The 19,675-nt window shown below is 53.3% G+C and overlaps 2 protein-coding genes across 4 annotated transcripts; both read left to right on the top strand.

Moving 5' to 3' along the window:
- Positions 1–89: 89 nt before the first annotated feature.
- RNF31 (ring finger protein 31) lies at positions 90–11,412 on the top strand. Its single transcript, XM_027553222.1, has 21 exons — positions 90–494; positions 581–727; positions 856–1,011; positions 1,235–1,294; positions 1,398–1,473; positions 1,704–1,875; positions 2,364–2,751; positions 2,926–3,216; positions 3,685–3,933; positions 4,033–4,218; positions 4,330–4,536; positions 7,075–7,248; positions 7,332–7,430; positions 7,524–7,613; positions 9,057–9,171; positions 9,261–9,379; positions 9,646–9,759; positions 9,900–9,957; positions 10,600–10,696; positions 10,988–11,156; positions 11,269–11,412. Exons 1-21 carry the CDS (start codon positions 303–305, stop codon positions 11,320–11,322), a joined length of 3,213 nt encoding a protein of 1,070 aa, XP_027409023.1. The 5' UTR covers positions 90–302; the 3' UTR covers positions 11,323–11,412.
- Positions 11,336–16,898, top strand: IRF9 (interferon regulatory factor 9). Of its 3 annotated transcripts, none has more exons than XM_027553224.1 (9): positions 11,336–11,418; positions 12,805–12,985; positions 13,260–13,443; positions 13,695–13,825; positions 13,914–14,037; positions 14,141–14,212; positions 15,051–15,392; positions 16,226–16,341; positions 16,469–16,898. In XM_027553224.1, exons 2-9 carry the CDS (start codon positions 12,806–12,808, stop codon positions 16,637–16,639), a joined length of 1,320 nt encoding a protein of 439 aa, XP_027409025.1. In that variant the 5' UTR covers positions 11,336–11,418; position 12,805; the 3' UTR covers positions 16,640–16,898. The 3 variants fall into 3 exon arrangements, with proteins under 3 accessions (XP_027409025.1, XP_027409024.1, XP_027409026.1); XM_027553223.1 differs by lacking the exon at positions 11,336–11,418 and adding an exon at positions 11,487–12,057; XM_027553225.1 differs by lacking the exon at positions 11,336–11,418 and adding an exon at positions 12,094–12,626.
- The last annotated feature ends 2,777 nt before the right edge of the window (positions 16,899–19,675 follow it).

The following is a 19,675-nucleotide window of genomic DNA, read 5'->3' as shown; positions in this document are numbered from 1 at the left end:
TGGGTCTTCATGGTCACGCCCCCTGACTTCCTGGCCCCACCCCATCTGAAGTTTAAACCCCTCCCGTTCCCCTGAATTTGGGTCTCAATCCCGCCCTCTTTCCTAGTACTTCCTGTTCCCGCTAACCCTGGCATGGGGCCCGGGGCCGAAGAGTGACCGTGGCCTGAGTGACCCGGGGCGTCCGCACCGACCAGGGTCGGGCCGGGAAGCCAGACCCCAGACGCTCCGGGCGGTGCTCGGGCCGTGCACAGCCTGCGCCCGGTCCAGTTTGGCAGCGGGCCGGGGCTGACTCCTGTCTCAGGATGCCGGGGGAGGAGGAGAAGCGGGCCTTCCTGGAGGCCCGCGAGGAGCTGGCGAGCGCCCTGAGGAGGGATTCCGGGCAGGCCTTTACGCAGGAGCAGCTCTGGCCGCTACTGGGCACCTCTCTGCCGCCAGAAGCCCGTTACCTGCAGCTGGATGCTGCACGCCTGGTCCGCTGCAACGCTCATGGGGAGGTGAGGCCCGCCCCGGCTCGGGAGGAGGACAGAGGACCTGAGGCTGGGCCGGGGCTCACAGCTCTCTGCTCTCTGACTGCTCCCAGCCCCGAAACTACCTCAACACTCTCTCCACGGCCCTGAATATCCTGGAGAAATATGGCCGCAACCTCCTAAGCCCTCAGAGGCCTCGGTACTGGCGCGGGGTCAAGTTTAATAACCCTGTCTTTCGTTCTACGGTGGATGCTGTGCAGGTGAAGCCCCTGAGCCCCTAATGGGAGTAGGACTAATGGGACTTAGCCTTGGCTGGGAGTTGGCTAGAAGTCCCAGCCCTATTGGGAAGGGGGCCTGCTGGGCGGTAACTGGTTTGCCTGTGTGGTAGGGGGGCCGGGATGTTCTGCGATTGTATGGCTACACAGAGGAGCAGCCAGATGGGTTGAGCTTTCCTGAAAGGCAGGAGGAGCCGGATCAGCAGCAAGTTGCTACAGTCACACTGGAAGTACTGCTGCTTCGGACAGAGCTCAATCTGTTGTTACAGGTAAGGTATCTCTGGTCCTGAGGACTTAAGCACCAGAGCTGGGGAGACTAGCCTAACAACAAAGCCAGTCTGGGGACTCTCATACTGCTGAATCACAGGCATAGTCCCCACAGTAACTTGGGATCTCTCTGTTCTTTTCACTCTGAATGTTGGGAGACCAGGGCTTTGAGGGAGGGTCTTGTTCTAAGGCTATAGGTGGGAACTCTTCTCATCTTGTTTGCAGAATGCTCATCCAAAACCGCAAGCACTGGAGCAGCTGCTGAAAGACAAGGTTGAAGATGATGTAAGGAAGGCAGGAATGGGGCTTTGGGGCCTGATGAACAAAGGAAACCTGTTGTGGGCCTGTGTCCCCAAGCCCTTACTCATTCCCTGTCCTTTTTCCACAGCTACTGCAGCTCTCAGAGTTTGCCCCCTTACTGAGAGAGATTGCTCCCAGCCCCCTCACCATACCCTCTGCTGCAGGTATTATTGTTATGTATTAGGGGGAAGGAGTGCTAGTAGATCATGTTGATAGAAATTTCCTCTTTCTTCTTGATTATCTCCCTTTCTTTTAAAAAAGAGATTAAGATTGTTTCTTTGGGTAGAAAGATGTGTTGAAAAGTAGTCTGTGATTTGTTTCCCTCCACAGCTGATTCAAATGTAACCTGGTCTTTTTTAGAAAGATACTCTGTTCTTTGTCTCCCATTCTCCAGGCTCCACTCCTGCTCCCTGCTTCCTCTGTGGTTCTGCCCCAGGCACGCTCCACTGCTCAGCCTGTAAACAGGCCTTGTGTCTAACTTGTGATCGCCTCTTCCACGGACACCCAGAACGTGCACATCACCATCGCCAGACCCTGCATGGAGCCCCTCAGGCCGTCCACCCCAGGTGCGAGAGAGATCTTCTTTTCTGAGTGGGAGCAAAATTGAGAGAACTTAATATTCCTTGAATCTACTGTGTGCTGGATTTTGTGCTAAAGACTGTTTCATAGATGCCAAGCAGCTGGCTCCTGCCCTTCAGGAGATCATAGACATACATACCAAGCAAGATATACATACCAGTCATAGCAAAATAGATTGTCATGGTGTGCGAATAGGTAGTGGGAGGATGCACCCTCGTCAGAAGGATCAGCTCAATCAGTTGGCAGTATTTTAAGTGTCTAATAGGGGTGAGGCTGAGATATTTACCAGCCAGACCTGAACTTTAAGCTGTCATTTCACTGATGAATAGGCTATGAGTGTGCGAATGTTCCAGGCAGAGAGGATAACATGTGCAAAGGCCAGAGCCATGTGCTGTCCTGCAGGGTATGAGGGGGGCCCATGGGTAAGAGGCCTATGCAACCCCCTCAGCAGGCCATGTCTATTTATCCATTACAGCCTACCTGCCTCAGCTCCACCACGGCCTCAGCCAGCCTCCGGGCCGACCCTGGGAGACAGCTCTTTTTCTCCCCCCGATCCTGCAAGTGCCCGTCTGCTCTGGCCCTGTTCTGCCTGTGCCCTATTAAATGAACCTTGGGCAGTACTTTGTGTGGCCTGTGATCGGCCCCGAGGCTGTAAGGGTTTGGGTCCGGGAATCGAGGGTCCCCAAGGAACTGGGGGCCTAGAACCTGAGCTTTCTCGGGGTCACTGGGCCTGCCAGAGCTGCACCTTTGAGAACGAGGCTGCGGCCGTGCTGTGTGCCATATGTGAGCGACCTCGGCTGGCTCAGCCTCCCAGCTTGGTGGTGGATTCTCAGGATTCCGGCATTTGCCTGAAGCCCCTTCAGGTATCTTGTTCCTGGCCTTCTCATCTCTTTATTTACATCTGTTACCACAGGCCATTCTCTACTTCTTCATCCTCTGTTTTCCCTTAGTTCCCCGGTATCTTCCCCCAAGCTTCCTATATTTCCATTTTGAGCCTTAGCCACCCTTTGATAGGATAATTCTTTCTGCCTTTCCAGCAGGGGGATACTGTGCTTTCCCCTGTCCAGACTCCAGCGTGGTACTGTATTCACTGTACCTTCTGCAACTCGGGCCCTGGCTGGGTATGTGCTATGTGCAACCGGACCAGCAGCCCCGTCCCAGTACAGCAGACCCCCCAGCCCCATGCCAGCTCTTTGGAAGAGCGACACCCTGAACCAGGGCCTCCACGACCCCTCCATGCCCCCGTGACTAGTTCCTGTGGGGACCTTGAGAAGCAGCGCCAAGACAAGATGAGGGAAGAAGGACTCCAGCTGGTGCTCAAGATCCGGGTGAGGAGGTGGGCCTGGGATGAGCTTGTCGGGGAAGGGAAAGGCTGCAGTTGATTGATGGGCGTTCTCAAAACCTGTCATTGTCAGCAGCAGCTGCCTGAACCCTTCCCCCATGGCAGGTATCAGACTGTGCACTGCTCACATGATCCATGGTCTCAAGCACTGTCAGCATTTTGGTTCAGGCTAAGGGGGGGATGGGCTTCCCTGGTGGTTCAGACGGTAAAGCGTCTGTCTACAATGCGGGAGATCCGGGTTCAATCCCTAGGTTGGGAAGATCCCCTGGAGAAGGCAATGGCAACCCACTCCAGTACTCTTGCCTGGAAAATCCCATGGACCGAGGAGCCTGGTAGGCTACAGTCCATGGGGTCACAAAGAGTAGGACATGACTGAGCAACTTCACTTCTTCAAGGGGGGGATGGAGTGTGCCCTTCCTGATGGGCTGTCTATCTGAGCGGGGCTGTTTCTTAGGAAGGGGAAGCTGGAGGCGCCTGTCCAGAGGAGGTCTTCTCGGCTCTACAGTACTCGGGCACCGAAGTGCCCCTGCAGTGGCTGCGCTCAGAGCTGCCGTACGTGCTGGAGATGGTGGCTGAGCTGGCTGGACAGCAGGACCCGGGGCTGGGCGCCTTTTCCTGTCAGGAGGCCCGGAAGGCCTGGCTGGATCGTCATGGCAACCTGGATGAAGCTGTGGAAGAGTGTGTGAGGACCCGGCGGAGGAAGGTATAGCAGCCATACTGGAGGTGAGGCACGGTTGAGGGCTGTGGATCTAAGAGCCTCTCACGCTCTGATTCACTGCTTCTCGCCCCTCCCAACTCACAGGTGCAGGAGCTCCGGTCCCTGGGCTTCGAGCCTGAGGAAGGGTCTCTTCAAGCCTTATTCCAACATGGGGGTGATGTGGCACGAGCCCTGACTGAGCTACAGCGCCAGCGCCTGGAGCCCTTCCATCAGCGCCTCTGGGACAGTGGCCCTGAGCCCACCCCTTCCTGGGATGGGCCAGATAAGCAGGTGCTGGAAGGAGGTGAAGAGCCCACTTAGTAGGGCTGAGGGCAGGCTGAAGGGTAGGCTCCCTGGGGTCTGACAGCCACTTCTTCCCTTTCCGCCTGAATCGCCTTGCAGAGCCTGGTCAGACGGCTTTTGGCAGTCCACTCACTCCCCAGCTGGGGCCGGGCAGAGCTGGCGCTGGCGCTGCTGCAGGAAACACCTAGGAACTATGAGTTGGGGGACGTGGTGGAGGCTGTGAGGCAGAGCCAGGACCGGGCCTTCCTGCGCCGCTTGCTTGCCCAGGAGTGTGCCGTGTGCAGCTGGGTCCTGCCCCGCAACCGGGTGAGTCTCCACTGCCTCCAGCCTTAGAATCGCTCTGTTCCCTTTGGACCTCCCCTCTACCCCGGGTCCTGTCTCTCATGTTGTCTTTTGCTCTGCAGTTGCCCATGTGCCCCTGAAGGCTTCTGGGAAGGGGAGAGCAGGAATAGGCCACCTCTCTCTCTTTTTCTTTCTAATGTTCTATTATGGGAAATTTCAAGTATGCAATAGTAGAGAAAATTGTATAAGAAATTCAGCCTCCCTCCCTCCACTATGTATTCATCATCACGCTTCAACCATTATTAATGTATGGCCAATCTTTACTTATCTACACAGGATTATTTTGAAGCAAATCTCAGACATCAGATAGTTCACCTGTAATATTTTCATATCTATCTCTAAAAGATAAAACTCTGTGAAAATACAAGCACAAATGCCACTGTCACGCCAACAAAAATTACCAGTAATTCTTTAATGTCCTGATCAAATACCCGTTTGGTAGGGATAGGCCCCTCTTATCTCCTGAGCCCCTTCTAACTTAACTCTAGGTCAGAAGTGGCAGTTCTTTGGCCAAATACAGCCCAGGTTAGTTAGGCTGGCTCTGTGTTTTTGTTTGTTTGTTTTTACTTTTTATTTTAAAATAATTGTAGGCTCACAGAAAATTGTAAAAATAGTACAGTCGTGTGTGCTCTGCCCACCTCCCAATGGTGATATCTTATATAATTGTAGTATAGTGTCAGGACCAAGAAATAAATATTGGTACAACATTAGCTAGACTGCAGACCTTGTTCATTTTGTTCGTGGACGTGGATGTTTGTTGTTCAGTCACCAAGTTGTGTCCAACTCTTTGCAACCCCCTGGGCTACGGCACACCATGCCTCCCCGTCCCTCACCCATCTCCCAGAGTTTGCCCAAGTTCATGTCCATTGAATCAGTGACGCTATCCAACCATCTCATCCTCTGTCATCCTCTTCTCCTTCTGCCTTCAATCTTTCCCAGCATCAAGGTCTTTTCCAATGAATCTGCTGTTCACATCAGGTGGCCAAAGTATTGGAGCTTCAGCTTTAGCATCAGTCCTTCCATTGAGTATTCAGGATTGATTTCCTTTAAGATTGACTGCTTTGATCTCCTTGCTGTCCAAGGGACCCACCCTCAAGAGTCTTCTCTAGCACCACAGTTTGAAAACATCAATTCTTTGGTGCTCAGCCTTCTTTATGGTCCAGCTCATATCTGTACACGACTACTGGAAAGACTATAGCTTTGACTATACAGACCTTCGTTGGCAAAGTGATGTCTTCGCTTTTTAATACACTGTCTAGGTTTTTCATAGACAGAGAAGCAATCATCTTCTAATTTCATGGCTGTGGTCACCATCCACACTGATTTTAGAACCCAAGAAGAGGAAATCTGTTACTGCTTCCACCTTTTCCCCTTTTATTTGCCATGAAGTGATGCGACCGAATGCCATGATCTTAGTTTTTTTAATATTGTGTTTTAAGCTGGCTTTTTCACTCCCCTCTTTCACTCATGAAAAGGCTCTCTAGTTCCTCTTCACTTTCTGCCATTAAAGAGGTATCATCTGCATATCTGAGGTTGTTGACATTTTTTCTGGTTTATGTGTGTACTTGTGTGCAATTTTATCTCACATGTAGATTCATGTAACCACCACTACAATCAAGATATCACAAAAGAACCCCCTTGTGCTACAGCTTTATAGTTGTAACCTTCTTCCCCTCCTCCTGTCATATAGCAACCACTAGTCTGTTCTCCCGGAGAAGGCAATGGCACCCCACTCCAGTATTCTTGCCTGGAAAATCCCATGGATGGAGGAGCCTGGTGGGCTGCAGTCCATGGGGTCGCTAAGAGTTGGACACAACTGAGCAACTTCCCTTTCCCTTTTCACTTTCATACATTGGAGAAGGAAATGGCAACCCACTCCAGTGTTCTTGCCTGGAGAATCCCAGGGATGAGGGAGCCTGGTGGGCTGCCGTCTATGGGGTCACACAGAGTCAGACATGACTGAAGTGAGTTAGCAGCAGCAGCAGCAGCAGCAGCAGTCTGTTCTCCATTGCTATAGTTTTATCATTTCAAGGATGTTTGTATGTTTGCTTTTTGTGGCCATGCCACATGGCTTATAGGATCTCAGTTCCCCAACCAGGAATTGAACCCAGGTGCTCAGCAGTGGAAGTGTGGAATCCTAACCACTGGACCACCGGGGAATACCCCCCTCCCTTTTTTCCTTTGTAATTAATGTTTGGTTTCTTTTAAATTTTATTTTCTATTGGAGTGGAGTTGTTTTACAATGTTGTGCTACTTTCAGGTGTACAGCACAGAAGAGTGATTCAGTTATCATGTGTTTGCTTTTAATTGACTGAGGATGCCTTTAGAGTGTCTTCTTCCATTTACATTAGGTCTCACCATTGTCTGCTTTTTTTCCATCTGAAGGTCTTCAGACATTTAAGTTGCCTGACCAGTTGTAGCAGACACCAGGCCACTGCCCCTCCCACCGGCTGGCAGCTGTAGCTTCTGACCCCTCCCCTCCCATCCTCTCCCCTCCACCAGATGCAGTCCCTGACCTCCTGTGAGTGCACCATCTGCCCTGACTGCTTCCGCCAGCACTTCACCATCGCCTTGAAGGAGAAGCACATTACAGATATGGCGTGCCCTGGATGTGGCCGCCCCGACCTCACCGATGACACCCAGCTGCTCGGCTACTTCTCCACCCTCGACATCCAGGTAGGGCAGTCCCTCGGACTCGGGATGCCCTGGGCTTTGAACAGGAGCCTTGCCCACCCGCCACTTTGGCATCCTGTCCCCAGCTTCGAGAGAGCCTAGAGCCAGATGCCTATGCACTGTTCCACAAGAAGCTGACGGAGGGCGTGCTCATGCGGGACCCCAAGTTCTTGTGGTGTGCCCAGGTCAGTGGGCTGCCCAGAGTTGCTGACCGGAAGGAGGGGTGGGGAGTAGCACGCGGTCAGGCCTTAGATAGCTTTATGCTCTTGCACCCACAGTGTTCCTTTGGCTTCATATACGAGCGTGAGCAGCTGGAAGCAACATGTCCCCAGTGTCAACAGACCTTCTGTGTGCGCTGTAAGCGCCAGGTGAGGCACATCTAACCTTTTGGAATACCTGCTGAGCCACTGCAGGTGCTGTGTTAGGCTCGGGGTTTGCTACAGAACAGAACAGACAAGCTCTCCGGTCTCAAAGAGCTTACAGACTAGCAAGGGAGGGAGGGGGCAAGGTTGAGGAAGGGAGTGAGAACAGAAGTATATACATCACCATGTGTTCTATGAAGAAAACAAATAGGAGTCTGAGGTCAGGAATAACAGGGTGGACCTACCTGGTACATGGGATTGGGAGGTTAGATAAGTCTTCTCTAAAATGGCTTGATTTAGGAACTTCCCTGGTGGTCCAGTGGTTAAGAATCCGCCCTGCAATCAGGGGTTCAGTCTCTGGTCGGGGGACTAAGATCCCACATGCTTTGAGGCATCTGAGCCTATGCGCCACAATTAGAGCCCCAGTGGCTTGCCACAACTAAGACCCATCAAAGCCAAAAGTAAATCAATATTTAGAAATAAATGAAATGGCTTAATTTAAGCTCAGGCCTGAAAATTTAAAAGTCAACTATGCAAAAAGTATTCGAGAGAGAAAGAACAAAACACAGAAAGGCCAAAATCCAAAAAAGTGTTGTATGTCTGGAGCCTCAAGAGCAAGGGCGAGAGTGCCAGGTGGTCCGAGAGGAGCTGGCTGCCAGGTCAGGAGAGGTCATGATGAGGCCGAGTGAGGAGGGCATTGGCCTTTCATTCTCTGTTTTGGCTGTGCCATGGGTCATGTAAGATCTTAGTTCCCCAGTTAGGGATCGAACTTGCACCCTCTGCAGTAGAAGTGTGGAGTCTGAAGCACCGGACCACCAGGGAAGTCTCAGGTCCTTTCATTCTAAGACTGAACAAGGGGTTGTGCGCTCTCATGTACCTTTAAAATGTTGAATATTTGAATGGATTCCTAGTCTGAGTGAGCCCAATAAAATTGGCTGTTTATTCTTCATAAAAAAGGTTAAATATTTGATACCAAAAATTTGCGTCTGTCTTATGAAACACAATAATAAAGTGAACACCTGCCACCCTACCTCCAAACTTCCAAGCTAGAACACTCCCAGTGCAGTTGAAGCTGCCTGATGTGTGCATTCAGAGGCACACTGGCTGCCGGGTGGAGGCTGAACCACAGCGGAGCAGGAGTGGAGGCAGAGAGACTGGTCATCAAGGCAAGCAATCAAGGCGAGACCTGACCTGGCCTGGAGTAAAGGTCGTCAGAGTAGGGATAAAGAAAAGGGGAGCTGGGCTGGAGTGACAGAAATGAGACTTGCTGGTGAATGTGTCAGGTGTAAAGAGATGAGAGAACCAAGGCTGGCCCTGCAGTTTGGTGTTGGAGCACAGGGTGGATGGCAGAGCTGTACACTGAGTCAGGGCCCTCTGGATCTGAGTGGGGTGGCCAGCAAGAAGGGCCTGGCATGGAGCTTTCATGGGAAGCTTGCTTCCTTCTGGCAGTGGGAGGAGCAGCACCGAGGCCGGAGCTGTGAAGATTTCCAGAACTGGAAACGCACCAATGACCCAGAATACCAAGCCCAGGGCTTGGCGATGTACCTTCAGGAAAATGGCATAGGTAAGGTGCCCAGTAATCTCTCATTGCGTAGAATGACACTTCCTGGGGCCTGAGGAGCAGCCCCGACCCTGACCTGCTGACCCTTGCAGACTGCCCCAAGTGCAAGTTCTCGTACGCACTGGCCCGGGGAGGCTGCATGCACTTTCACTGCACCCAGTGCCGCCACCAGTTCTGCAGTGGCTGCTACAGTGCCTTTTACGCCAAGAATGTGAGCCCCCAGGACTGGGATGGAAGGGGTAGCAGGGTGGGGCTCCCATGAGGAGGGGCGGAGGCAGTGGAGGAGCAGCCCAGGGGAAGAGGAGACCAGGGCGGGTGAGGTCAAGGACCTCTCTCTGTCCCCTCCCCGCTTCTGCTTGCTCCAGACCCTCCAATGTCTCCATCTCCCCCACCCCTATACCCCTCATGCAGGGGTTCCTGAGAGGCCAGGACCCCAACAGTTTCCAACTGCCCCTCTCCTATCTGGGTTTCCACCAGAAATGTCCAGACCCTAACTGCAGGGTGAAGAAGTCCCTGCACGGCCACCACCCCCGAGACTGCCTCTTCTACCTGCGGGACTGGTCTGCTGTCCGGCTGCAAAAGCTACTTCAGGTCGGGTGGCCAACTTGGCTGGTTTGCCAGCTGCCCAGGAGAGGAGGCAGGGTGTAGGGTGGCAGGAAGGGAAAGGTCAGACGTGGAGAAATCAGCAGGTTGGCATCCAGGGAAACTAACTCCCATCCTTCTGTCCTCAGGACAATAATGTCATGTTCAACACAGAACCCCCAGTGGGGGCCCGGGCAGTGCCCGGAGGTGAGTGTCGGGACAGGCCTGGGAGGAGGGGCTGGCTCCCGCAGTGTGATGGATGAAGGGGGGCTTGGGTGTGGGGTTGAACCAGGATGCAGAGCCCGTCCTGTGCCTGCTTGCTGTGTCCTCTGGTGAGTCAGCCTCCCCGGGCTTGCTTCTTCCTCTGTGAAGCGGGCTCGTGTCCAACGTACAGCCCAGCTGTTTTATGTAAGGCCACATTCAAGCACCTGGTACCTTGATGCTAATTTTATTCTCCCATTCCCAAAGGATAGTGATTCATTAATTAACTCAATGCCTATTTAATGAGACTTACTAGTTGCACTGTTTTAGGTTCTGTGAGGACAACAGAAAAGATGTTACATGTGATTCTAATGTATCCCACTTCTCACCATCTACATAGAGTGAGACTTTCACAGAATAAGCTAACCTTGTAAGAGCTTAGCTAAACGCAAGGACAGCAGATCCCTGCTTCTGTATCACAAGTGGTCTGCATAGTGGCATCTGTTTCCCAACGCCCCCCCCGCCCCGCCCCCGTTAGAGCAGGGACTCCTCTCCTCAGTCCTCTTCCAGAGGCCGCCTCCCATGTTCTCCTGGGCCTTTGTGGTCAGTGGCCTCTTCCAGGCAAAGGGTCCCTTCCCTTTTCCCTAGGTGGCTGTCGAGTGATGGAGCAGAAGGAAGTTCCCAACGGGTTCCGGGACGAAGCCTGTGGCAAGGAGACTCCCGCTGGCTATGCTGGCCTCTGCCAGTGAGTGCCAGGCGGGGCATGGAGCTTGGTGTTGCGGGGAGAACTGGGGGTGTGCCTGGGCAGAGAAGTGGGCCTCTGGGAGTAATGCGTCCTGTGAGAAGTGGGAGGGAGGGGGCCCTCCAGGCAAGGGCACGGCAGGCAGCACGCACAGGTTGGCAAGTGCCTACAAGAGCAACAGGTGAGGGGCGTCCATCTGGTTCTTCTGAGTACGCTAGTGCCCAGCACGGTGCTCAGCTCACTCAGTTAAAATCAGCCAAACAGAACAAATGTTCTACCCTTTCATCTCCCCAGGGCGCACTACAAAGAGTATCTTGTGAGCCTCATCAACGCCCATTCACTGGACCCAGCCACCCTGTATGAACTGGAAGAACTGGAGACAGCTGCCGAGCGCTACCTGCACGTGCGCCCCCAGGCGCTGCCCGGGGAGGACGCCCCCACCTACCACGCCCGCCTGTTACAGGTGAAGCCTCCCCACCAGCCTTGCCTCTGACCCCACTCTCTAGGAGTCCCCTTTCCAGCCTGTGTCTGAGTCCCAGGCTTCCAGCATCATCGTCTTCTCTCTCTTTCTGCAGAAGCTGATAGAAGAGGTGCCCTTGGGACAGAGTATCCCCCGCAGGAGGAAGTAGCTGAGGGCGAGGGTCCCAAAGAGGGGCCTGTGGTTCGACTCCCACAGGAACAACTCCAGCACCAATAAAGAGGCATTTCCTTGCCCAGGCTTCTTGGTAGTCCTTCTTCCTTCCTGACCTAACCATCCTGGGGCACCAGGGAAAGGGGAATGGGGTGAACACAGCTTTGTTAAAACTTGTGGGTAGCCAAGGGCAACCTCCCCATCCAGCCACCTGGCCTGGGCTTCTTCCTTCCCTGCCTCCTTTGTTTCTTTCATTGAATTCAGCTGATATCTAGGGTCACCTAGTAGGTACCAAGCAGGCACCATGGGGGGAATATAGATGGGCAAGTGGTACAGAGCTATACAGAGGCCCCAGGCCAGACTCCAGGACACTGCAGCCTCCCAGGGGAAGCAGCAGTGTCATAAAGACGTCAGATACAAGCAAAGGGAATCTTAAAGGAGGAAAGGGAAGGAGCCTGAAGCAGGAGAGGCCTTCCTCCACCTTCCGACAGCAGGATTCTAAACATAAGGTTCTCAGATGTTGCTTCCCCCTGGTGGTAACCAGTTGCCCTGCAACTCTGAGACCACGTGATTTCAGGGAAAGGGCCCTCCCTGGAGGAGAACTGAAACTTAGGGTGGGGACTGTAGGAAGGGGTGGAGAGATACAGAAGCTGCCCAGCTGGGAGCTGAGCTGAGCTGAGCTGGGCTGAGCTGAGGTCAGCTGAGACCTGGAACTGCCTGCACAGCAGCTCAGGTAAGATTAACCAAAAATGGGTATCAGCTTGGGCCTAGGTTTGGAAAGTCCGGCCAGACTGGAGGTGGTGGTAGGGGCTTCTGGGGACGCCTCTGCTAGACTAAGGGATAGAGAGCAGAAGGCCTGTGAGCTAGGGAGCTAGAAGTTTGGCCTGAGTGAAAGACTGATCCGGGGCCAGTGTCCCAAGCCCTACAGGCCAAGGGCAGGTGGACCTGCTATGGGGCTGTTTGGGGAAGAAGATAGCCCCCATCTCCTGATTGTTTTCTTGCCTTCTGGCCCTGCCCACTTCCGCCCCAGCTCTGCCCCAGCCCCCAGCTCCCTGCCCAACCTGCTCCTGGGACAAGCACAGAGGAAGTTTGGGAAACATCAAAGGAGTTGTGGGTGGTGGGTGAAGAGGGTTCAGAAGCAGCTACTGTAAACACTGGGGATCTAGACAGGACATCTCACCTGGAGCAGGACACCAGGGGAATTCTCTTCCAAACAGTAGATTCCTGAAAAATATCAAGACCAATGCCTAGGATTTCCCTCCAGACGTCACAGCTTGGGATGTTAAAAAGAAAGCATTTTTGGTACTTGCTAGTGATGGCAGAAATGAAACAATTCAGCCTTAGAATTTTGAGATACGTCTGGAGGCAAAATATAAATGGGATCTCCAGGGGCCCTGGCCAGAAGCCAACCCCAAGGGCCAGGGTCTCACTCTTCCCAAAGTGTCAGTTCCCCTGACACTTCTGTTGCTCTTATCCCCAGGATGGCATCAGGCAGGACGCGCTGCACCCGAAAGCTCCGGAACTGGGTGGTGGAGCAAGTGGAGAGCGGGCAGTTCCCAGGAGTGTGCTGGGAGGATGCGGCCAAGACCATGTTCCGGATCCCCTGGAAGCACGCAGGCAAGCAGGACTTCCGGGAGGACCAGGATGCCGCCTTCTTCAAGGTGAAGCCTGGAAACTGGCCTCTCGGAGGGAGGGGTGGAGCACACGCTGGCACTGTCACCCTGTAGGGTGACAGATAAACGGGCGATTGGAGGGTAGGACCAGCCCCACGCAAGATGGAAAGGCAAAACTCAGCATGGATCTCGCGGTGGCAACAACTGAGCATAAACCTAGCTCGAGCCCTTCTGTGCGAGCGCTCAGGCTGTACATCCATGAAGCCAGGCGGGTCAGTGGTCCATTACCAGCGATCTCTTCTTTACTGCTGCTGTCTTCTAGGCCTGGGCGATATACAAGGGGAAGTACAGGGAGGGGAGCTCGGAAGGCCCTGCCATCTGGAAGACTCGTTTGCGCTGTGCTCTCAACAAAAGTTGTGAATTTGAGGAGGTTCCTGAGATCGGCCACAGGGATGGCGCTGAGCCCTACAAGGTGTACCGACTGCTGCCACCAGGAACTGTCCCCGGTGGGTGTCCCTGTGCCCCACCACTCTTAAAATCAGCAGCTGGGGGTGGAGTGTGGGGGAAGGATGGAGTTCTGCGCCTCCCAGGAGGGTGGTGGGCCTCCCTCCAGGCCCCTCGCTCAGAGATCTGCCCTGTCCTTGGGAAGGAGGTTCCCTGCCCAGTCCTGCCAGTGCTTTCACTGCCTCCTGTCTTTCCCCTTCCTTCTGTGCCCACTTAAGGCTCTGACGTTTGCCTCCCTCTCAACGTTCCACAGCTCAATCAGGGACCCAGAAATTACCATCAAAGCGACCCCACAGTTCTGCATCCTCTGAGAAGAAAGAGGAAGAAGTTACCGCAAAGAACTGCATACTCAGCCCCTCGTTGCTCCAGGAGCCCCCTCAGAATGTGAGAGCTGGGGAGGGAACCGGATGGGTCTGAGGGCAGAGCAGTGACTGGGGGCGAGGTGGGCCAACCACAGGAACTGTGTCTGCAGGAGATGGTGGAGACCAATGGGGGAGCTGGCCGTTTAGACTTTGGGAGCACCGGAAGCAGCAGTAGCAGCAGCAGCAGCAGTGGAAGCAGCAGCAGCAGCAGCAACAGCCCTGAGCCTCAGGAAGGTACTGAGTGCCCTGCCTTTTTTGTCATCCTCCACACCACACCCTATGGCCCTTGGACTCCCCGGTCCACTCTGAATGACCAGTACCTCTGCCTCCCTTCCAGGTAGGGACACAGCTGAGGCTCTTTTCCAGGGAGAACTGCTGTCCCTGGAGGTTCTGCCCCCTCCAGATTCAGGTACTTGGCGTTTCTGACTCACCCCTGTCCCTGTCTCCCTTCGTCGTCCTAAGGCCATGCATGTGTTATCTAATCTGTCAGGGCTTGCAGCAGGCTCCCTGACCCAGAGGCACTGGTTTCTAGGCAGCATGCCTGCCAGATTCCAGACTCCACACAGCTCACTTCTCAAAAATACCCCCTACACATTCTCTAACCTGGAAATCCACTTTGAGATGTTGATTCTGTGGGTTAAGTAGAGGCCTGATCTCAGGGACCCTCTTGTAAACTGTAAGACCCTGAGCATTAAGGCCTCAGTGGAAACCTATGTATTAGCTCCTCTCCTGAGTGCTGGGAGCCAGGGAATTCCCATGGTGTAGTGGTAAAGAATCTGCCTGGAATGCAGGAGACCTGGGTTTGATCCCTGGATCGGGAAGATGCCCTGGAGAAGAAAATGGCAACCCACTCCAGTATTCTTGCCTGGAAAATCCCATGGACAGAGGAGCCTGGAAGGCTACAGTCCATGGAGTTGCAGAGAGTCAGACACATACATAAGGGCTGGGAAAGCATGAGTGGAAGCCCCGCCCGCCCCCCGCCCCGCCCCCGGCTGCTGAGGTTTGGGGGATGAGGATAGGAAAGGCAAGGGTCTTCTCTGTCCTCAGAAGGTACAGCTGCTGCCCCCGCCTCGCAGCCTGCCTGGTGCTTACCAGCCCTCATTTGGTCTCTGTGAGGCCCACCTTCCTCACCAGCAAAATGAGGATATTGGATTTGCAAGGTGTCCCTCTTCATTTCTCCAGAACTTCCTGCCAGTCAGTGGGCCCCCTGGAGGGCACTGGTGCAGCTGGCCTTTCTCTGTCTGCAGACTACTCTCTGCTGCTCACCTTCATCTACAACGGGCGTGTGGTGGGTGAGGCCCAGGTGCAGAGCCTGGACTGCCGCCTCGTGGCTGAGCCCTCAAGCTCCCAGTGCAGCATGGAGCAGGTGATCTTTCCCAAACCCGACCCACGCGAGCCCGCCCACCGTCTGCTGAACCAGCTCCAGAGAGGGGTCCTGCTGGCCAGCAACTCCCGGGGCCTCTTTGTGCAGCGCCTCTGCCCCATTCCCATCTCCTGGAACGCGCCCCAGATGCCACCTGGCCCGGGTCCGCACCTGCTGCCCACCAACGAGTGCGTGGAGCTCTTCAGAACCAGCTACTTCTGCAGAGGTGAGGCTGCTCCAGCCAAGCACCTGAGCCCCTTCCCCCACCTCCACTCCCCACCTGTAGGCCGGCCGTCACCCTGTGCTCCCTCCAGCCAATCCCCCAGCACAGTCCAGGCCTGGCCCCTGCACTTGTGTGGTGCACATCCCAGGGCTCAGCCCTGGCAGCCCTCCTTCCTGGGCCAAGGCCACAGAAGGTGAGGCCCAGGTGGAGCTCACCACCATAATATTGCATCTCAGGAGCGCCACCACATGGGAGCATACAGTAATTACAAGAAGGTGTGCTTTGCACCACACCCCTCTCCCCCGCCAGACACACTCGCACAACAACCATCCACACTTGTGAGAGCTGTGCATGTCACATGTTCTCACCCACTGCTCGAGCTGCCCTGGGGTTCCCCCTCTCCCAACCATGCTGAGAATTCCACTTCCTGCCTCCATTCAGCTCTCAACGGGACCTTGGGACTGGGGCCAGGAATATAGGGGATGCAGAGCGTGAGTGTGGAAGGGAGTGAACAGGCAACCAAGGTGTGGCATGGCTGTGTCAGCAGCCAGGGCTGCTGCCAAGCGGACCCTGAGCTCCCCCAGCAGAGGGGTTTCAGGGTGTGTGACGATCGGCTACCCCTAAAGGGGCCCTTTCCCTGTTGTCCTCAGGTGAGTAGCAGTTTAGCTCCTAGCACGAGACAGCGGTCCCACCACCCCCGGCTCCTGCTCTAGCCTTGGCCTCCGAGTGGCCCCATCACCACCCCTCTTCCTCCCTTATGGGTTCCTCCTTCGTCCCTCCCTGCCTGGGGCCTTCTGTCTTCTCTTTCTTCCAACTCCTGGCCTTTTCTCTCTCAGACTTGGCCAGGTACTTCCAGGGCCTGGGGCCCCCACCCAAGTTTCAAGTGACACTGAACTTCTGGGAGGAGAACCCTGACCCCAGCCACACCTCACAGAGTCTGATTGCGGTGCAGGTGAGTCAGCAGAGCCTGCCTTCGCGGAGGTGGTATGTTCCAGAGAAGGCATCCTGGGGAAGAAGGCCCGGGGTATAGCATCTGGCCCTGTGGTGCTCAGGGACCCCTCTCCCACCTCTCCGCACAGATGGAGCAGGCCTTTGCCCGACGTATGCTGAAGGAGACCCCAGAGGAGCAGGCGGCCACCCTGTCTCTGCTGCAGAGCCTGCAGGACCCGGTGCCTCCTCTCCTCTCTATCCCGCCCGTCTTCTTTGAGACAGCCTCAGCCTCCTTGCTGTCAACCTGCCTCCCACAGTGAGCGTTCTCATTGGTGGTCTGTGATGACTTTGTCCCTCAACTCCTCATGGACACTGATTGGTGGGAAACTCAAGAATGACTTTTTTTCCCCCAATTTTGAGATAAACCGTCTTTCATCTCTGAGGAACTGAACAGGGCAAGTCCAAATGGTGTGAACGCAGTGGGCCTTTCCCTCTGCCCCCAACCCTAAAATCTAGCACTTTATATTTTTGTCTTAGATCTTCACTAAGGATTTAAAATAAAATGTTACTGAAAAAGGACTCCGCATCGGATTCATTGAGAGAAGAAGGCAGCGGGATCACAGGGAGATGATGGAGATGTCACCTGAGAGCAGGGTTCCCAGGGTTTCTTACTGCTGGTGTCTCTGGGCCCCTCTCCCCTCCTCCACCCACAGGTTCTGGCGAGGGAGTTGTCCAGGCTCTGTGGGTTCTGGGCCCAGCTCTCTGTGTCCTCTGGGCAACCAGGACTGGAGGGAGGGTTGGGGTCAGCCACCAAGAAGGGCTCCAAGCCACCTTCTCTCATGGGAAAGTCCTGTGTCCACAGCCCGTGGCTAGAGGCCTCTGATTCAGCCCAGGGTTGAACTCCTACCTGGAAGCCTCAATGAACAGACCTGAAACCATGAGCTCGAGGCCCTGGGGCCTGGCATGGAGGACATCAGAGGGATGAGGGGTTGAGCCTCCCGTGCCCGAGGCGGATCAGGTCCTGGAGCCTCTCTCCCAGGGTCTGGGGCACTGTCACCCTCACTGAAGGGTGCTCGCATGCTGGTCTCCTTGCTCCGCCAGAGCCCCACGACAAACAGCCTAACCTAGACTGCCCCGTCAGCAGCACTCTGTTTGTGGGGATCCCAGGGGCCCAAATCCACCAACGCCTCTCTCTCTTACTTTGTGTTTATCTTGCTCCCAAATTGGAAGTTCTTCCCAAGGACGACTTGCCAGCGGGCCTCCTACCTCTCTGGACGTTCACCTTCACCAAACTAGTTCACCACTTACCAAACTGCCATAGCCTCCAGCTCCCCCCTCCCCATACAGGACACCAGATGGACAGAGAAGGAACCTCCCAAACCAGCTCCTTCCTGTGATGCCACTTATATAAGCTTTGAGTGGTTCAGCTACATCATTAAGTCTAGATAGACATCTGGCTTCTTGAGGAAGTCCTTACTGTCTCACCTGACAAATGTCAGCGCTGCTTTGGCGCCTTCCTGCCTCCTTGGACCTTCCTTGTCCCTCCCGAGACAGGCCCTGCATAGGCAGTGAGGAAGTCGGGTGCTGAGTGCACAGGGGCACAGGCCCTTTACTTCCTGTTCTGTCATACCCCACCTCCAACCCATCAGCTGGTTCTAGCATCCCTTTCAGAATTCTCTCCAGAATCTGGCCTCTGCTTCCCTCGCTAAGACTGATTGTTCAACCAGTTATCTCCCACACCTCTTCTTTCTGCTTCCTTCCACATCTTTTCTGCTTCTACTCTTGTTCACCATCAGTCCATTCTCAACACAGAAGAGATCCTCTTAACACATAAATCTCATCATGTCACTCCTCTGCTCAAAGCTCTCCAATAGTTTTCTGTTCACTCAGGGAGGAGCCCAAATCCTCTCCTTGGCCTCCAAGGGGATGTGACTCCTATCCACCTTTCTAACCTCACCTCTTGCCATACTTCTCCTTAGTCACTTTGCTCTAGGCTCCTTGAACCTGCCAAACACATTTCTGCCTCAGGACCTCATTGCTTCTTGTTAAGTTTTTTTTTTTTTTTGTCAAAAACACTCTTCTTTCAGGTAAGCACTTTGACTTGCCCCCCTTCTCTTCAGAGAGCTTCCCTGAGCACCTGACCCAAATAGCACCCCTCACTCCTCTATTCTGTTACGCTGCCTCATTTTTCTTCACAGCACAGATTATGACCTCATACATTTCTGTTTGTCTATTTGATTATCATCACTCCTTTCCTATTCCTTGAGAACAGGGACTTATTTTGTTCATTGCTACACCCCCAGTGCCTGGAGGACTGCCTGATACATGGTAGGCATTTAATAAATATCTGTTAAATGAATGAACAAATTACTGTATCCCTTATCTCTTAAACTAGGTTATAAGTGCCTTAAAGGCAGATGCCCCCAACTTTATCATACGTGTGCCCCAGTGTGAACCCTTAGGAACATTGGCAATATATGATCCAAACAATTTGTAAGTATCATGAAGAAACCAGTTTAGCCAGGCACCATGGAAGGATTGGGAACACTGGAATTCAAAAGAGTTGAGTTCCCAACCAGGCTGCCACTGCAGAGCCGTGTGGTCTGGCAGAAACAGTCTGTATGGGACTCTCTTTTCTCACCATGAAGGCAAGTCTTGGACTAGATTTTGGAATCCCATTCACCCTTAATATTCAGTGGTTGTAAATTTAGGGCAATTGTACATTCATTTGACAAATATTTGCTAAGTTTCAGGCACTAAAGGAAAAAACAAGACCCCAATCTTTTTTTTTTTTCCCAAGACCCCAATCTTAAGAGCCCCTGGATTGAAGGAGCAAAATAAAATAGGGTTAGTTTGGCTCTAATAAGAGCTGAGGTGTTTTTTTTTTTTTTAATTGAACTACAGTTGATTATTGTTTTAGTTTCAAAAGTACTAAACAAGGTTATGTACATTTTTTTCAGATTCTTTTTCCACTATAGATTATTGCAAGATACTGAATATAGTTCTGTTATACAGTAGGTCCTTGTTTCTTTTATATATAGTGGTGTGTATCTGTTAATCCCGCAATCCTAACTCATCCCTTCCTCCCCTTCCCTCTTTGGTAACCGTAAGTTTGTTTTCTATGTCTGTGAGTCTATTCCTGTTTTGTAAATAAGTTCACTTGTATTCTTTTTTAGGTTCCACATATAAGTGATAGCATATCATTGTATTTTTTTTACTTCACTTAGATAATTTCTAGGTCCATCCATGTTGCTGCAAAAGGCATTTTTCATTCTTTTTTATGGCTGAGTAATATATTCCATTGTATATGTGTATATATATAAATATATACCCCACATCTTCATCTGTTGATGGAC

The sequence above is a fragment of the Bos indicus x Bos taurus genome, chromosome 10 (assembly GCF_003369695.1).
Source record: "Bos indicus x Bos taurus breed Angus x Brahman F1 hybrid chromosome 10, Bos_hybrid_MaternalHap_v2.0, whole genome shotgun sequence".
Lineage (NCBI taxonomy): Eukaryota > Metazoa > Chordata > Mammalia > Artiodactyla > Bovidae > Bos > Bos indicus x Bos taurus.
This window is presented reverse-complemented; position numbering and strand designations above follow the sequence as displayed.

What these genes read in the sequence shown, in the direction of transcription:
- RNF31 (XM_027553222.1), top strand. Translation starts at nt 303, where the DNA reads ATGCCGGGGGAGGAGGAGAAGCGGGCCTTCCTGGAGGCCCGCGAGGAG. An exon ending in AAGACAAGGTTGAAGATGAT is followed by an intron (nt 1,295 to 1,397) that starts GTAAGGAAGGCA and finishes CTTTTTCCACAG; the next exon opens with CTACTGCAGCTCTCAGAGTT. An exon ending in GTGCCTTTTACGCCAAGAAT is followed by an intron (nt 9,380 to 9,645) that starts GTGAGCCCCCAG and finishes GGTTTCCACCAG; the next exon opens with AAATGTCCAGACCCTAACTG.
- IRF9 (XM_027553225.1), top strand. Translation starts at nt 12,568, where the DNA reads ATGCCTAGGATTTCCCTCCAGACGTCACAGCTTGGGATGTTAAAAAGA. An exon ending in TCCAGGAGCCCCCTCAGAAT is followed by an intron (nt 13,826 to 13,913) that starts GTGAGAGCTGGG and finishes CTGTGTCTGCAG; the next exon opens with GAGATGGTGGAGACCAATGG. An exon ending in AGAGTCTGATTGCGGTGCAG is followed by an intron (nt 16,342 to 16,468) that starts GTGAGTCAGCAG and finishes CTCTCCGCACAG; the next exon opens with ATGGAGCAGGCCTTTGCCCG.